Source organism: Lactuca virosa, chromosome 9 (assembly GCF_052849685.1).
Source record: "Lactuca virosa cultivar CGN04683 chromosome 9, Lactuca_virosa_CGN04683_v6, whole genome shotgun sequence".
Lineage (NCBI taxonomy): Eukaryota > Viridiplantae > Streptophyta > Magnoliopsida > Asterales > Asteraceae > Lactuca > Lactuca virosa.
Genome location: NC_136434.1, coordinates 228909010 through 228928710, shown reverse-complemented (window position 1 = coordinate 228928710; position 19701 = coordinate 228909010). Strand labels below are relative to the sequence as shown.

General features: G+C 42.1%; 1 protein-coding gene across 1 annotated transcript; it reads left to right on the top strand.

Moving 5' to 3' along the window:
* Positions 1-6861: 6861 nt before the first annotated feature.
* Positions 6862-7404, top strand: LOC145140379 (uncharacterized). Its single transcript, XM_079073890.1, has one exon. It carries the CDS (start codon positions 6862-6864, stop codon positions 7402-7404), a length of 543 nt encoding a protein of 180 aa, XP_078930016.1.
* The last annotated feature ends 12297 nt before the right edge of the window (positions 7405-19701 follow it).

The window sequence follows — 19701 nt, the reverse complement described above, 5'->3', positions numbered from 1 at the left end:
ATTTTTGAAAGTTACAAAACTTGCCCTCAAGTTTTGGAACATGTAAAGTCACTTTAAATACTTTAGTTCCAACCCCTAGAATTTTAAAAAGTTAAAATCCAACCCTTATGTGTTATATTATTATAAGTTTAATAATAATTATATATGTATAAGAACAAGTCGTTTTACCGTTAGTAGGCCTCATTCACGAAGCCGGTCTATAAGGGGGTATAAGGTTGTTGCCTATAAAATGGCAGCTTAATGGGTGTCCACTCTCACCCACCGCTTCCTTGACTGGTGGAGGGTCGTTAGCCGAACGGGTAGGACAAGGACTTTAAATCCTCATTAAAAGTATGATGGAATATAAAGTAACTAAATGTTTTATAAAATTCCCAATCTTAGTTACTTTAGGAAAATGTGAATAAGGTGCTATCCCATGAAATTACACTTTGCACTTTGATTAAGTCGTTAGTGGAGCGTGTGTGGTTAACCGGCACACTAACCTGGTCTTAAAAAGGTAGGTAAAGGGTAACTTAATGTTTATCATAGTATCGACGGAGCGCGTGTGGTTAACCGGCACATCGATTGAGGGGTAAATATTAAGGGTACCAAGTAATTTGCATGGTTACTTCACACCTTGTTTTGTGATCCTTTGCATCCCAGTCACAAAACCTGAAGGGCACACTCGAGATTGAAACATGCCATTGAAAATTTCAATGAATCTCAAAGAATCTAGGAGTTTCAAAACCAATTAAAACCTAATAATTTATTTCGTTTTTCATGGTGGAAATTGGTGAATCGTCATTCACCTACCTTCAAATATTTTATAGCTTGGCATCCCTCTTCTTAGTTATAAAATATTGTGTTGGGCCGTAGCCTTAATATTACATTTGGGTGTCTTATTAAGGACTATATTTATATCTAATCTAAACTTGTCTTTCTTCTTTTCAGATGTCTTCCAACAATGCTGCTTCTGGCTCAAACCCTACTGGATCCTTCTCTCTCATGAACCTTTGTGGGAGAGTCATCTTTGATGGATCCAACTTTATGGATTGGATCAGGAACATCAGGATGGTCACTCGGTATGAGGACAAGGAATATGTCCTCGACAAGGAGCTTAAGGAACTCGATGAGTCATCTGCTAATCCTGAGGAGATCGCTGAATATCAGGCACATGAGAGAGATGCTACCAAAGTGTCATGTATCATGTTGGCCACTATGACAGCCGAGCTCCAAAAGTCCTATGAGGACTACTATCCTTTTAAGATGCACCAGGATTTGATGGACCGCTACCATCAGAGTGCTCGTCAAGAGCGATATGAAATCATCTCCTCTATGATAACAACCAGGATGAAGGATGGTGAACCCATCACAGGCCACATGCAGAAAATGCAAATGTATGTGGACCGTTTGTTGAATGTGAACTTCCCAAAGGAGTTGACAATTGATATCATTTTGCACTCCTTACCTTCGTGTTATGATCAATTTCGCATGACATACCACATGAACAAGGAGGAATTTACACTCAGCAAACTTCAAGGACTTTTGAAGACCGCAGAAAGTGGTCTTAAAGGTAAGTCGGTTATTACTACTCCTACTCCTACCACGGCCCCTGTCTTGGCAATCGATCAAGGCAAAGGAAAGAAGAGGAAGAGCCCTTCGAAGGGTACCAAGGGAAAGTCTCTTGATGGCTCCTCTTCAAGTGGAACCAAGAACGGTTTCGTCACTCCTTCTGCTAACCCTAAAGAGGCTGAATGCTTCTATTGCCATGAAATGTCGCACTTGAAGTGAAACTGCCCAAAGTACCAGCAAGATGTTAAGGATGGGAAAGTAAAACCCAATCATGCAGGTATTTACACTATATTGTCTAATAACTCACCCTATTCTAATTCTTGGGTCCTTGATACAGGTTGTGGTATTCACATATGTTGTGATTTGCAGGGACTAAGAAGAAGTGAGAATGTGGAGCATGGGAAGATAAACTTGATCATGGGAAATAGGAAAGTTACACATGTCACCAAGATTGGAGTTTATTCTTTATTGCTAAGTAGTGGGTTAACATTAGATTTGAATAAATACTGTTATTCGCCTGAAATGGCAAGAAATATTATTTTCTTTCATGGTTTTTACAAACAAGGTTTTACCTTTTCATTTGATAATGATAGTGGTGGTATTAATGCTTTCTTTAATAATGTTCTTTATTTTAAAGCATTACCTTGTGATGGTGTGTATGAAACTGTGTCGGTTGTAGACAACCTAGGAAATAATGTGCTGTGTATCGATTCTTCCACTAGTTTGGATAAAGCATCATTATGGCATTGTCGTCTTGGACATGTAAGCAAGAAACGCATATGCCAACTCCAAAATGATGGAGTCTTGGAATCATTTGACCTAAAGTCAGATGATAGCTGAGTCTTGTTTGCTTGGGAAAAAGACAAAGTCACCCTTCACTGGTATCTGTGCTAGGGGTGAAGGTTTGTTGGATCTTGTACACACTGATGTGTGTGGTCCCTTCAGAACCGCCTTAAGGGATCCTAACCGCTTCTATGTGACTTTTACTGATGATTTTAGTAGATATGGATATGACTACTTAATCAAGCATAAGTCAGAAACCTTTGAAAAGTTCAAAGAGTTTAAACAGGAAGTGGAGAATCAGTTGGGCAGGAACATTAAGATGCTTCGATCCGATCAAGGTGGTGAGTATCTTAGTACAGAGTTCCTTGACCATCTTAAGGAATGTGGGATTGTCTCACAATTGACACCTCCCAGGACACCATAGCTTAATGGTGTGGCTGAGAGGCGCAATCGAACCTTGTTGGATATGGTTCGTTCCATGATGAGTCGAGCTTCGCTACCAATCTCATGTTGGGGGTATGCCTTAGAGACTTCCGCCCATATCCTTAATCTAGTCCCTACCAAAAAGGTTGCCAAAACACCTCATGAGATGTGGACTGGAAAAGTTCCCAATCTGGACCACATCAAGATTTGGGGTTGCGAGGCCTTCGTGAGGCGTGAGACTCATGATAAGCTCGAACCTCGAAGTGAGAGGTGTATTTTCTTTGGCTACCCACAGAGATCCTTTGGTTACCTCTTCTACATACCCAGTGATAATATGGTCTTTGTATCAAGGAGAGGAGTCTTTCGAGAGAGAGAGAGAGAGTTCATAAGCCAAGGAAACAGTGGGAGGCAAATTGACCTTGAAGAAATTCAAGAGTCAAGTGGTGAAGGAACATCAAACCCTAGCAATCAACCTGAGGAGGAAACTCATGTTGATCCGACAGAAGAGTCTGTACCTCTAAGGCGTTCCACGAGAGTTAGGAATGCACCTGAGCATTACTATGGTTTCCATATTACTGCGGAAGGTGATACACTTATCAGTCATAGCACACTGGTAAGTCTGGATGAACCTAACAGCTACACGGAAGCCATGGCAGGCCATGAGGCTGCTAAATGGAAAGAGGCTATGGACAGCCAGATACAGTCCATGTATGACAATCAAGTTTGGAACTTGGTTGACAATGTACCAGGTCGTAAGACAGTCGGGTGCAAATGGATCTTCAAGAAGAAGAACGACATGGATGGTAATGTACATACTTATAAGGCGCGACTGGTTGCAAAGGGCTTTTCTCAAACTCCGGGAGTTGATTATGATGAGACCTTTTCACCAGTAGCAAAGATTAAGTCTATTAGGGTTATGTTAGCCATTTCTGCATTTCATGACTATGAAATATGGCAAATGGATGTCAAAACCGCTTTCCTTAATGGAAAGTTGGCTGAGGATGTTTACATGAGTCAGCTAGAGGGTTTTGTCAGTGTAGAGTACCCTAATAGAGTGTGTAAGCTTGAGAAATCCATCTATGGATTGAAACAAGCCCTTGCAGATGGAATCTTTGTTTCGATGAGAAAGTCAAAGAGTTTGGCTTTTCAAGGAGTGAAGATGAGTCATGTGTATATGTCAAGGCTAGTGGGAGTATAGTCAGTTTTTTGGTACTGTATATGGATGACATACTACTCATAGGAAATGACATCCCAACTCTGCAGGAATTGAAATCCTGGCTTGGGAAGTGTTTCACTATGAAGGACCTTGGTGAAGCTGCCTATATCCTAGGGATAAGAATTTTGAGAGACAGGAGTAAAAGACTAATTGGACTTAGTCAGAGTACCTACTTGGATAAGATGTTGAATAGATTCAGCATGCAGAATTCCAAGAAAGGAGAATTATCGATCCAGAGTAACGCCAGACTGAGTAAGACTCAGAGCCCGAGTATAGAGGCTGAGATAGCTAAGATGAGTCGAGTACCTTATGCTTCCGCTGTAGGCTCGATCATGTATGCTATGACTTGTACTCGTCCTGATGTGGCCTTTGCATTGAGCGTGGTCAGCAAATATCAGGGGAACCCTGGCAAGGCTCACTGGACTACGGTAAAGAACATTCTCAAGTACCTGCGGAGGACTAAGGACTGGGTCCTTACCCTCGGTGGGAGTGATGACTTGAGAGTATTGGGGTATAGTGATGCTAGCTTTCAGACTGATAGGGATAATTTCCGCTCTCAGTCACGCTGGGTCTTTACCTTAAACGGTGGAGCAATTTCTTGGAAAAGTTCCAAACAGGAGACAATGGCTGATTCAACTTGCGAATCAGAGTATATAGCAGCAAACGAGGCAACAAAGGAGGCTATATGGCTAAAGAACTTCATTGGAGACCTTGGAGTTGTACCAGCTATAAAGGAGCCGATAGGGATTTTCTGTGATAGTGAAAGTGCAGTTGCCTTAGCCAAGGAACCAAGGGATCATGGGAGATCCAGACACATCGACAGAAAATACCATTTCATCAAACATCGAATAGAAGAATGAATCCTCGTGGAAAAGAGGGTATCATCGGATGAGAACCCGACAGATCCCCTCACGAAGGCACTGAGCAGGGTTAAGCATCTTCAGCATGCGAGGCACATAGGGCTGAAGGATGATATTAGTTTTAGTAGTTAGATAACTTTGAAATGTGTAAAGTGTAATTGACATTTGATGATGAATAAAAGTTGTGTTTATTTATGAGTAAAGTGTTGTTATCTTTTGTCAATTGTTTACTATCGTTTCATTTTGCATGTTTTGACTTCCAGAATAATTATGTTATTGTATCTTATATTATTCAAATTCTCCACAGTCGGTCATATGTAGGAAGTAGATATGAATCAAGACTGTCATGAGTTGGGTTGTAGATGTCCAAGGTACTGGACATAGCAAAGTGTTGCTACAACACTCATGAGTGCTCATAAGTTCTGAGTATTGGATTCAACCCACGCTCACTGGTATCACTTCATGGAATTTATCTCGAGTGATCGCGAGACGGTAATATCATATAAGTCTTCAAACCTAGAGATATGACTTGTTGCCTATGAGTTGGTTATACATTGATTGTACGAAAACGCATTGGTAACTCGATGTTATAAAATGTACCTTTGTGTATAATTCAACAAGTAGTAGAACAAGCATATGAGTCAAAGTTTATCTGTTCCTTCTTGGATTAGAAGCGATATCTGGACCCCTTGATGATTTTGTGTTGACCCATGTACCGGGCCCGGTCAGAACTAAGTTGATGTGTTCAATTAAGTTCTATGTCAAACAAATCGGAAATCGGGAAACAAACTGTTGGACAATAAGTAAGACATTGTTCCGTATTTGTCCGACTGATATCTAGAACAGAGGATTATATGATCACTTATCTTAAATGGCGTATCATCATCATCTCAATTCCACGAGACCTTGAAAGAGCTACGATTGTTGATCGGTTCCTGAAGTCATACTTGCAGTTATAGTTATTAGACTTATCCAAGTGGGAGACTGTTGGATATAGTGTCTAAGTCCATAACTACATTTGGTATGTATTTGACCCGACCCGGCATGGTCCTTTTGGGTTGCATGGCATTGCAATACTTGGATAGACCAAATTGAGAGAAATGACACTTAAGGTTTATTAATATATTATAAGCTCTAATATATTAATAATATTATTTAATTAGTATTGATCAAAGAATTAATTTGGAATTAATTAAGTGATCAAAAAGAGACTAATCAAATATATGGGGTTGATTGTGTAAATCATCTATTCTTGTATAGTGGGCTAATGATCCATGGTTTGTATGGATTGGGTTAAAACCCATAAGGTGCTCCATGGATAGTCCATGGAGGTTACAAACCCACGGATCATGGAATATGGAAAGCCATGACAATTAGGGTTTACATGGTGTAACCCTACTAGTGCCACAACTATATAAAGGCCCCTAGTCTAGAAAAATCGGAACTACTTCTACAAGATAGAGGGCAATCCGATTTTGAGGTTTAAGTGAAACTTCTCTCAAGGTTATTCCAAGTGTTGTAGTGTTGTGTGAGACATTTGAGGCATAACACTTGAGGTGCTAGGCTCACAAGGTTCTCAAGGAATCCAAACTACAAAAGGTATGTTCTTCTTCTAGCATTTATGTTTAAAAGTTCCCCATGCTATGCTAGATAGGTTAAGAACCTTGGAAAAATCAAATTGATGTATCATAGTAAAACATAGATCCAAGGTTTCTAGAGTTGCATGTACACCATAGGAGTGTTAGAATGCTCAAAACCCTTCACAAACAAGCAACCACTTTGAAGGCCACCATCTGGGCAACCAAGAACGTTGAGACCCAGTTAAGGGAGAAGGGTCTAGAGAAATAGGAAGTAGGAGAAAAGAGAAATTTTGAGGGATCCTCAAGATTCGACAAGAAAAGCAGATTCTTGAAGTCTGGTTCCAAGAAGTTTAGAGGAGGAGGAGGTGAAGCAAAATGGCGTGAGAAGTGCAAAAATAAGCACTTTGGAAAATGTAGTGAGGAGGTGACCTGTTACAAGTATGGAATGATGGGTCACTATGCAAACGGGTGTATATTCAACAAGAGGGTGTGCTACAGTTGTGGAGAGGAAGGGCATGTGTATAAGGATCATCCGAATAAGAAGGAGGTTACAAAGCCGGATGTTTCGCCAAAGCCAAAGGCAAGAGCATTCCAGATGACTCTGGAAGTAGAAAATGAGGAAGAAGATGTCGCTTCAGGTATCTTCCTAGTAAATGATTTGCTTGCCAATATATTGTTTGAATCGGGAGCTACTTACTCCTTTATTTCACATAAATTTGGTAGAAAACTAGCATTGCCTGTAGATAGACTAGATAGTGCTCTAGTAATAGAAGTTGCTAGTGGCAAGTTTGTACCTATTAGTGATTGCATTAGGAACATCGTCAATGACTTGAATGAGAATAAGTTCCATGAGGAGTTAATGCCCATTGAGTTAAATGGGTTTGACATAGTATTAGTAATGGATTGGCTTAGTGAGAACAATGCTGAGATACTCTGTAGAAAGAAGATAGTAAAGATAAACCCTCCTAGAAGAGATTCATTTGTGGCGTAAGGGGACAAATGTCGAGTGAATTCTGGAATCATCTCCCTGATGAAAGCCAGGAAATGTTTGTCCAAAAGATGTAGATCATATCTGGCATTCATAATCGATGCAAAGAAGGAAAAGAAGCAGATGCAAAGGATACCAGTGGTGTGAGACTTTCCAGAAGTCTATCCCGAAGATCTTCCTGGATTGCTCCCTAATAGACAAGTAGAATTCCAAATAGACTTATTACCAGGAACCACACTGATAGCGAAAACACCATACCTATTAGCATCGACAGAGATGAAGGAGCTTATGATGCAACTTCAGGATTTGTTGGACAAAGTTTTCATTAGACCTAGTTCTTCACCCTGGAGAACTTCAGTGTTATTCGTGAAGAAGAAGGATGTGTGCATGAGGATGTGAATAGACTACAGAAAGCTGAATAAAACAACATTGAAGAATAAATACATGTTGCCTATGATAGATGACCTATTCGATCAATTACAAGGCACAAGCTATTTCTCAAAGATTAATCCCAGGTCACGGTATCATCAGCTGAAGGTGCAAGAGCAATATATTGAGAAGGCTGTTGGGTTTTAGTATACTACAACATCCTATGGTGCACATACAACCCTAAATACCTTGGATCTATGTTTTCTCTATTATACATGCAAATGGTTTCCAAGGCATTAAACCTATAACTAGCATGCATTTGACATAAACCATATAATATACTAGTTAGGGAAACATACCTTTTATGTGGCTTGAAGTCGTGATGTATTTGGCCTTAAGAGCTTAGCACCAATAGTATGAAATGCCTCAAATGGAATCACAACACACCTAGGACAAAGGTGGCTCTTGAGAGAGAATTCCATGCACCAAAACACCTCCATATTTCTCTAAGAAAAGAAGTGGTGATTTTGGCTATGGAGTAACCTATTTATATGTAGGATTCCAAGGGTCATGGCTATAACCCATAATCCATACCCATGGGTTTTATGATCCATGGTTCATGTGGCCCAACTCTTTATGTATCCATACATAAACCTGGTCCAACATGGATCATAAGCCCAACACATATAAATATAACTAATTATCATAATTAGTCCCCATAGATTTAATTAGTCTCTTTTGATCACTAAATTAATTCCAAATTAATTCTTAATCGATACTAATTAAAACATATGACTTCATATTAATATATTATAACTTATAATATATTAATAAACCATAAATAACCTTCTCTCAAAAGTCCATCCTAACAAATTGTCCTGATGATATGCAACCCAAATGGACCATGCTACTCTCGGGTCAAGTACATACAAATAATAGTTATGGGCTTAGACATCTAATCCAACAGTCTCCCACTTGGATAAGTCTAAAACTATTATTGCAAGTACGACTTCATAACCCGACTAGCAATCGTAGCTCTTAAAGCCGTTGTCGAACTCTGAACAAATCAATGACGCGTCCATTAGATAAGGGATCATATATTCCTCCATTCTAGATATCATATGGACTGAGACATGGATTATCAATCATTCTCTCTGTCCATTTGTTGTTTCCCGATTTCCGATTTATGATGACTGACTGATTGAACAAATCAAATCAGTCCTGGCTTGGCCAAGCACTCACATGTGTCATCGCTAAATCATCGAGGGGCCCACAGATACCGTTTTTATCCCGAAGGTAAAAGGAATGGATAAACTTCGACTCATATGGCTTGTTCTACTACTTGTTGAATCATACACAAAGGCACGTTTTATAACATCGAGTTACCAATGTGTTTTCGTGCAATCAATGTATAACCAACTCATAGTAACAACTCATATCTCTAGGTTTTAAGAATATAAGATATGATCGTCTCATGATCACTCGTGATAAAATCCATGAAGTGATTCAAATGAGCGTGGGTTGAATCCAATACTCAGAACTTATGAGCACTCATGAGTGTTGTAGCACCGCTTTGTCCAACATCTTAGACCTCTACAAGCCAACCCATGACAGTTTTGATTCATATCTACTTCCAACATATGACTGACTGTGGATAGTTTGAATAACTTAGTCATTCAGGAAGAATGACCTAGTTTATTCTGGAAGTCAAAACATGCAAAATGAAACACAAGAATAAATGAATCAAATATGGTATCAAACCCTATGAATATAAATAGACCACTTTTATTTATCACCATACTGATTACTCATTATTTCATTGTTTCGGTTTTATCAACTTTATACCTGAATTTAAAACACTAGTTGTCCCATGCTCCAAGCATGTACACTATGTTTTTCTAAACAATAGCTTTGCCATACACCAAGTATGCACTCTATGTTTGTCTATGATCCTTACTTTGTGAAATAAACCAATTGAACATAATTTCAATGATTCTAATTTCACACTCCCAAATCCTTATCGAAAAACGTGAGAATTTCAAATTCCTATCATTTATCGAAATCTGTTTAGATTTTAAACTTATATGCACTGACCCTCCTGTAATGAATATGTACAAAGTCACAAAGACTTGTCAACAGTCATTATAAGGTATTCCAATGGAGATCAACTCCATGGAAACTAAGTCTCATATTCAAAGTACATTGCTTTGGACATGTTTCTTGCATTAAGTTTTCTAATCTTACACAGATAACTTCCACCTATGGAGACAACTCCATATTCTCATTTTGACTATCACTTCTGAATAAGAGATGCCGCTTTTCAGAATATGTCAATATGGTCCTTCCAAAATTAGCACTATACTTCCAACTGTCCCTGAGCAACCAATCTTTGGTAAACCTCAGATTGTCCTCGACAATTGCTTAATCATTTTAGTCATATCCAATTCTAGACCTTTTCCCTTCTTAATGCCTCTGGGCATTTGGAAAAATTTAGAAATGACAAATGTTATAGCACATGCATTTGATCCTGTACCCAAAGCAAATGGTACACGATTCATGATGTCTCACATAAAGACATGATTCTAGACCAGTCTTTTGCTACAATATTTTTATTTGCCATGTTTTCAAAATTTGACTATGAAGAGGGATGTCGTAATCATAATCGAATTTTGAGAACGCAATATATAGAATTTCCTTAAGTTGAACCAATCCAACATGAAATTCATATATATATTCTTGACTAAAGATGATTAAGGTCTCAATCTAAGCCTTTAGAACTGAAATGAAGTATATCCTCTCCCTTAATTATAGCAAAACAACTTTTTCAATCCCTGCAGCCTCACGAATTGAAACTTTTGTTTTCTATAATTAACATTGCTAACTTGCAACACTAACAATAATTATCATGCTCCCACTAACATGATGATTATTAGCATAACACTTATGCTCCCACTAGCTTTGACATGTACTCAGAAATCAGCTGGACTTCTAGAAATCAATACTTTATTGACTTTCTTACCAAAGTTCAGATTTCTGATACGAGATGCTTTGATAAAACTTTATCAAAATCATACACCTTTCCTTAGATAGCATGCATGTGTATCTAAACAATTTCAGAACTATGAAAAGGGATGCCGTAATCATAGTCTCAATTGTTTAGACCTTTTGCCACCTGCTTCAAATCTACTTGGTGAAAGTGTTTCCTCACCATCATTTTCATGAATCGGAGAGAAACCTTATGACCCTTAGATTTTATGGTGTATGTGTTCTTATCCATGTGAATCGTCAAAACCATAGTCACAAGACAAGGATAATGACAAATCCAAACTCATATGGACTGAACTTATGCAATCTTAACTTCTTGCCACCTGGCAGTACATGGCCTGCCATTGCTTCCAAGTTGTTATGCAACCAATTGAGAACTTTCAGAACTCCTATGCAAAGCCAACTTTAACTGGAATGGGCACAGAATATGTCAACACGATAGGTTATAAACCTCAAGTCGTGTGCTAGTGAAGAACCTCAGGTTTTATTCTTGATTAGTTCTTGAAATTCTTTTTAGGATCTTTAAGACTCCCACTATCCTCTTGACATATAAGACTATCTTGCCAAATATTCAAGAGATAGTGCGGATTCTTTATCAAGACAAACACTTCACACAATTGGCCTTAGTTGGTCTTTGTTTTATCCAAAACATCACAACTTACCAATTTCAAATGTACAAGAGTAGGACACTTTTACTCTTACATTTGACATGTGTTTTAAACCTTTCTTTAAGATATGTCACTAAAAGTTACAATCTTGGAGTATGACTCTAAGAATTGTTTTGGAACGAAGTATGACTCATCTACCTAATCTAACCATTTCAACAATTCATGACTCCTCTTCTTAGTCATAAGAATGCACTAAAATGACCTTTAGAGGACTAATTGTGATATGATTTCTAAATCATTAAGATGATCACAAACATGATATTAAAGTACTCTCCCATCTTTTCAGATTTGAGAAACTTTTATCTTTCTGCCTAATTTGATTCTTCCCATTCGTTCTGCCATACATTGAGACTTTTCCAATGTTTCAGAATTATACTTAAACTTGTAAGTATAACCATATTTACTAAACTTTAGTAAATCAAATAGTCTTAACGAGCTTTGTGGTGGACATGACCAATGCACAAGATGTGTACTCGATCCCTTTAGTCCTTCACTTGACTCACACATCCATGTGAACAAGTAATTAGTCTTGATTTTCCAATGCTTGAAAGTTCTCATTCATCATACTATTCAACTTGCATGATTCCAAGTTTCGGTCCAATTGAAACTTGGGCGATGAGGAACTTTCCTGATTTGGTAAATTTAGACACTACCACAAATGAAAGAATCAAATCCAGTTTCCAATATTGTTGTGAGTGGAATCATATAAGCAACAATTTTTTTTCCTTTTCACAAATGTCATTGTAAGGATAAAAACAAATTTTTTTTCTTTTATTTTAAAAACTTTGCGGAAAAACTATCCTTACAGTGCAAAAGCACATGAAAAACTTTGTTGTTATCTATTCCTAAGCAATATTTTAAAAACTTTGCGGAAAAACTATCCTTATGAAGTATGACTCATCTTCCTGATCTAACCATTTCAACAATTCATGACTCCTCTTCTTAGTCATAAGAATGCACTAAGATGACCTTTAGAGGACTAATTGTGATATGATTTCTAAATCATTAAGATGATCACAAACATGATACTAAAGTACTCTCCCATCTTTTCAGATTTGAGAAACTTTTATCTTTATGCCTAATTTGATTCTTCCCATTCGTTCTGCCATACATTGAGACTTTCACAATGTTTCAGAATTATACTTAAACTTGTAAGTATAACAATATTTACTAAACTTTAGTAAATCAAATAGTCTTAACGAGCTTTGTGGTGGACATGACCAGTGCACAAGAATGTGTACTCGATCCCTTTAGTCCTTCACTTGACTCACACATCCATGTGAACAAGTAATTAGTCTTGATTCTCCAATGCTTGAAAGTTCTCATTCATCATATTATTCAACTTGCATGATTCCAAGTTTCGGTCCAATTGAAACTTGGGTGATGAGGAACTTTCTTGATTTGGTAAATTTAGACACTACCACAAATGAAAGAATCAAATCCATTTTCCAATATTGCTGTCAGTGGAATCATATAAGCAACAATTTTCCACAAATGCCATTGTAAGGATACTTCAAATAAATAAAATTAAACAATTTTCTTTTATTTTAAAACTTTGCGGAAAAACTTATCCTTACAATCCACATGGAAAATTGTTGTTATCTATTCCTTAGCAATATATCATAACTTCTTAAGCATGTAACACCGGGTTCATGGTATGATTTTATTTAAGTTTTTATTCTTAATTTTGCCATGAACTCGGCGAGTCTGCGTCCCGACTCGCCGAGTAGCAGCAGGGTGGACACGGGTTTTGAGCGGTGAACTCGGCGAGTCGATGCATGGACTCGGCGAGTCCACCTGTCTGGATGAAGCTCTATTTTCAGACATTTCACCCTATGTTACCCATCCTAAAACACCCATTTCGTCCCATTCTCTTCCAGAAGAACTGTAGAGCGAAACCCTAGCCCATTTTGATCCTTGAGAGTGATTTTGGCTTGGTGAAGGAAGTTTGAAGCTTAAGAGAAGAAGGAGGAAGTTGGAAGGTGCAAGGAAGTGTGGTAGATCCGAAATCTACCCTGGGAGAAGCTCCTAACCAGGTAAGAAAGCTCCTTCTTAACCTTTAGTATAATAGATTCCTTTTTTGTCCCTTATATGTGGATTTCAAGACCTTAAACCTCCCAAACTCCGTGTGTTTATACCCTAGGAGCTTAGATTTATGGTTTGGAACCATTGCATGTCTCAGTTTTGGCCAGAATGGGTGAAGAGTCGAAGGGTACTCGGCGAGTGCCAAAGTGCACTCGACGAGTTCCATGAAGATGGCCTTAGACTCGGCGAGTTGGATAAACAACTCGGCGAGTCCTATGAAGATTTCCTGGTACTCGGCGAGTCGTTCTTCAAACTCGGCGAGTCCCTTGAATATAGCCTTGAACTCGACGAGTTGTTCTTCCAACTCGGCGAGTCATATGATCAGTCACTAGGATAAGAAGGGTTTAAGTGTAGGAGGTTCAACCCTCCGTAGTCGCACGTGGAATTGGCAATTTAACGTGTAGCTATAGTCCCAGAATCTCCAAATCTCCAAGGTTGATGTTCTGATGGAAGATTGGAGCGATTTGTAAGATCTGTTCGTCGGACTCGGCGAGTCACCCCCTTGGACTCGGCGAGTCCAGTCGTGGGTTTGTTAGTTGTCCCCGTCTAGCGAGTCAGGCTGACTTGGTGAGTGGAAACAGGGACCCGATGAGTCAGGGTCGGGCTAGACATAGAAGGACTCGGCGAGTCGCCATATGGACTCGGCGAGTCCTGTCAATCAGAAGGTTGACTTTGACCAAGGAGTTGACTTTGACCGGTCATTTGACCTTAGGGGTATTTATGAGTACCTAATCCATGTTTACGGATTTATAGCCGGAGGGATTACCGGTGCGGCAGCCACGCGTAGTCTGAGCAGGTTTTCGGCAGCTACTCTCGAGGTGAGTTTCCTTTCAGTAGGGACGGGTCTAAGGCACCAAGGCCGGCCCGTATAGATGACATGTTAGTATCGGAGTGTGGGCGGGGCCCGTATCTCATAGTCGAGTTTGATTGTGTTATATGCCAGTATGATAGAATTGCTTATACTTGTTGTCTGTGTGATACTTGTATGTTATGGTTTAGTAGCGGAGTGTGGGCGAGGCCCGTATCTCCATGGATAGCAGAGTGTGGGCGAGGCCCGTATCTCTATGGGTGTGGGCGAGGCCCGTATCCCTCAGTTACTCATTATATGATTGCATGGTATGTGGCATTATGGGGGAACTCACTAAGCTTCGTGCTTACGTTTTATAGTTTTGTTTTCAGGTACCTCTTCAGCTAGGGGACAGGAGCCGGCGCGGTAGCGGCATATCACACACTCTCATGTTTTCCGCACTACGGATTTTCTAGGATGTACTCTGAATATTTTACTATGATGTTACCGGTTCTCAGACATCAATTAATATTATGAATGTTTTGTAACGATGTTTTTATGAATTAACCTAATTTAAAAATGAAAATTTTAGCTAGTATTTTTGGGATGTTACAAGTTGGTATCAGAGCCCTGGTTTGAGGGATTCGGACACACCTCCGGGGGTGTCTGGACTCAAATCGAGGGATTAAAAGATTTTTATAAAGAAATGATTTGCTAAAGACTAAGTAAAAGGGATTTCTAAACAGAAAAAGGTGTGTGATGTGCGCGACCGGCCGAGCTCAAGTAAGTTTTCCCCAAAGTGCCCATACAAGTTTACATTATCAGTTCAGTTTCAGTAGAACATCATGCTAGAATAGGACTAAGGATCTAGGAATGATGCCTTATATGCCTGCTTTATGTGTTTCGGCTTTTTGAGAATTGCATGCTAGTACAGATCAGTCAGTATGATAGCCAGAGTAGTATATACTTGATTATGTGTACTCAATGCCCGAATGCTGCTTGCTTTGTGCTATTAGGAGTTCTAGTCGTCTTTCACTAACTAGTGAACGAATATGCTAAGTTACATATTGCAAGGATTAAATAATTTCAGAAGGTTGGGTCTAGCCCTATTTCGCAGCTCTTGTTTGAGTCCAACCGTTGTAGGGTAGGACCTCTCATTCGAATAATTATCTAGTCTGAGTAATATGTAATAGTATTCGCAAGCTAGTTAAGGAAGGAAAGCAGGGACTTCTTGTGCAGCTGATGGCAGAGAGTGGGATGGCGATTACTTAGGGTAAGCCTAGGGCGAGAGTAGCACGAGAACCGCAGTATTAGTAGAAAGGACTTGGTTGAGTTGAGGCAATTCTTGAGGAAAGTACGGATAGACGTGGAAGGTAGTATGGGCCCGTACTACTGAAAGCGGAGGATCCGTACTCGATTCAAAGAGGGTCGAGCCGAGACCGGGGACTAGTGGTATGTATGTGAGCCTCGTTAGTGGAATACCGTTTGATGGTGGTTATGCTATGTTTTTCAGTATGGTGACCACACGACAGGGAGCGGGAGGCTCAGGATCGGGATCGGGTTCGGGTTCAGGGTCCGAACCAATTGATGAGGGTCTACGTGAGTTCATCGCGTCAGAGATTACCAGGGGCATCCTTGAGTCGACTCCCATCATCTTCGGGTCGATCAAGGAGGGTATTGTAGAGTTGATGGAGGATCGTCTCAGGGCGTTCAGGAGTGATATGGCGGCTAGCCAGTCAGGACCACGCACACTGTCCTTTAAGGACTTCAGGGGCAGTGGTGCATCAGATTTCCATGGGGCGAAGGACCCCATTGCTGCCAGGCGATGGATTGCAGACCTTGAGTCTGCACAGCTGATCAGCTTCTGCCCCGAGGGGTCGAAGGTACGATTTGCAGCAGGGTGTCTACGTGACAGAGCTAGAGATTGGTGGGAGTCGGTTTGTGACTCTTTGGGAGCCGCGGCCATTGAGGCTATGACATGGCCGGACTTTGTGACACGATTCAGGGCGGAATTCGCGCCTGCGATGGAGCTCCAGCAGTTGGCACGGAAGTTCTTGGATATGAGGCAGACGACAGAGACAGTGGCGGAGATCACTGCCAAGTTCCGGGAGAGGGCGTTACTGGTGCCCCAGTATGCAGGTGATGAGGATATGAGGAGGACCCGCTACCATGACATGCTGCGAGCCGACATTCGGGAGCATGTCAGTTTTTCAGCTTGCCCTACCCTGGATTCTATGATTGCTAGGGCGAGGGAGAGGGAGATAGATCTGGAGCACATCCGGAAGAGGAAGGCAGAGGAGGGACAGACGATAGGGGCTTCGGGAAAGAAGCCCAAGGGATCAGATGGTAGGCCGAAAGGCCATTCAGGACCGGGCCGCTGCAGGAAGTGCGGCAGGTCGCACGAGGGAGCGTGTAGATCAGGATCGACAGGCTACTACAGGTGCGGCAAGACGGGACACTTCAGCAGGGATTGTACTGCCCCTGCTCCGGTTATTCAGACATCTGAGTTGCTGTGTTTCCACTGCAACCAGAGGGGCCACAAGAGGGCCAACTGCCCCCAGTTGACAGCAGCACCGCCAGTACAGGCGCCAGCTCCAGCGACCCTGCGGATTACAGATGGCCGGCAGGGCAAGGCAGAGGCTCCGGTGGTGAGGAGCCGGGCATTTCAGCTGACAGCCGAGGAGGCACGCGCTGCACCCGATGTGGTGACGGGTATGATTCTTTCCCTCTGACCTATTTATATGAGATTTATGATATTGATATGTGCTCTGTGTATATACGTTTAGGATCGTTCCATGTGAACGGTATTCCGGTCCAGGTGTTGTTTGATTCGGGGGCTACCCGATCCTTTGTTTCTCTTGCACTTAGCAAGAAGTTTCCTGAGTCCTCGGGCATGTTGGATTGCCCTTTAGAGGTCGAGATTGCGGACGACCGGTCGGTGCGAGCATCAGAGGTCTTCCGAGATTGTGTGTTAAGGTTATTCGAAGAGCGGTATTTGGTTGACCTAGTTCCCATTCCATTGCGGGGAAACAAGGTCATTATTGGTATGGATTGGCTGAGTCCCAATGGGGCAGTGATAGATTGCGCGCAACAGTTAGTACGAGTCAGAGCCCTAAGTGGGGGAGAGTTAGTAATTCAGGGTGAGAGATCACAGCGAGGGTCAGCCTTCTGTTCGGCAGCGAGGGCAAGGCGTTACCTTCAACAGGGTTGCGCAGGATATGTCGCATATGTCATGGACACCCGGGAGGCGGGTAAGGCGACGGTGGGCGATGTGCCCGTAGTACGAGAGTTCGCAGATATATTCCCCGAGGAGCTGCCTGGGATACCTCCAGAGCGACAGGTGGAGTTCAGGATCGACCTAGTCCCTGGTGCGGCTCCGATAGCCAAGGCACCGTATCGGTTGGCTCCTCCTGAGATGCAGGAGTTGTCTATACAGCTTCAGGAACTGTTAGACAAGGGTTTCATTAGACCGAGCAGTTCACCCTGGGGAGCCCCGATTCTGTTTGTGAAGAAGAAGGACGGGTCGCATCGGATGTGTATCGATTATAGGGAGCTGAATAAGGTAACGGTGAAGAACCGCTACCCACTCCCGAGGATTGACGACCTCTTTGACCAGCTTCAGGGAGCATCTTGGTTCTCCAAGATAGATTTGCGTTCAGGGTATCACCAGGTGAGGGTCAGAGAGGAGGATGTGCAGAAGACGGCATTTCGGACACGTTATGGCCACTATGAGTTTGTGGTGATGCCTTTCGGGCTCACCAATGCTCCTGCCGCGTTCATGGACCTCATGAACCGCGTGTGTAGACCGATGTTAGACCGGTCGGTGATAGTATTTATTGATGATATCTTGGTTTACTCCAAGACGCGAGAGCAGCATGAGGAGCATTTGCGGGAGGTTTTGGAGACCTTGAGAAGGGAGAACTTGTATGCTAAGTTCTCCAAATGTGAGTTCTGGTTGCGCGAGGTGCAGTTTCTTGGGCACCTTGTCAACCAGAATGGGATTTCGGTGGATCCGGCCAAGGTGGAGGCCGTGATGAGATGGGAGGTTCCGAAGTCTCCATCTGAGATTCGGAGTTTCCTAGGATTAGCTGGCTACTATCGGAGATTCATCCAGGATTTCTCCAAGATATCATTACCCCTAACCAGGTTAACGAGGAAGGCTGTGGTCTTTCGTTGGGGGCCTGAGCAGCAGACAGCATTCGAGACACTGAGACAGAGATTGTGCTAGGCGCCAATCTTAGCCTTGCCAGAGGGTATGGAGGATTTTGTTGTATACTGCGATGCGTCCATCTCAGGTTTGGGCGAGGTATTGATGCAGAGAGGGCATGTCATCGCCTACGCGTCGAGGCAGCTGAAGCCTCACGAGGCGAACTACCCGACGCATGATTTGGAGTTGGGGGCTGTTGTGTTCGCCCTCAAGATTTGGCGTCATTACCTCTATGGGGTTTGCTGTACGATTTACACGGACCACAAGAGTTTGAGGTACCTCATGGACCAGCCAAATCTGAATATGAGGCAGCGTCGGTGGCTTGATGTGGTAAAGGATTATGATTGTGAAATCCTTTATCACCCGGGGAAGGCCAACGTGGTGGCCGATGCGCTTAGCCGCAAGGCGACGCCGATCAGGGATATTTGCATGCGGATGACAGTGGTGACTCTGCTTTTGGAGCGGATCCGGGAGGCTCAGCAGGAGGCTATGAAGGAGGAACATCGGAAGAGTGAGCGGATTGTGGGACAGGTTTCCTCCTTCGACTATGACAGCAGAGGATTATTGACATTACACCGCAGGGTGTGGGTTCCATATCTCGGAGGCGTGCGCCAGGTTCTGATGGAGGAGGCGCACAAATCCCGATTCTCCATTCATCCAGGGGCAACGAAGATGTATAAGGATCTTCGTCTGGACTATTGGTGGCCCTGCATGAAGCGGGATGTAGCATGGTACGTTGAGCGGTGCCTAACCTGCAGGAAGGTCAAGGCCGAACACCAGAGACCACACGGCAAGATGCAGCCGTTGGATATCCCACTGTGGAAATGGGAAGACATCACGATGGATTTCATCACCAAGCTTCCCAGGACCGCGCGGGGAGTGGATTCGATATGGGTCATCGTCGATCGATTGACTAAGAGCGCCCACTTTATCCCGATTCAGGAGAGCATCTCGGCCGAGAAATTGGCCAATATCTACATCAGAGAGGTGGTGGCACGGCACGGGGTGCCAATTTCAGTGATTTCGGATAGGGATGTGTGGTTCACTTCCAGGTTCTGGAAGAAGTTTCATGACGAGCTGGGTACTCGTCTGCATTTTAGTACAGCCTTTCACCCGCAGAAGGATGGCCAGAGCGAGGG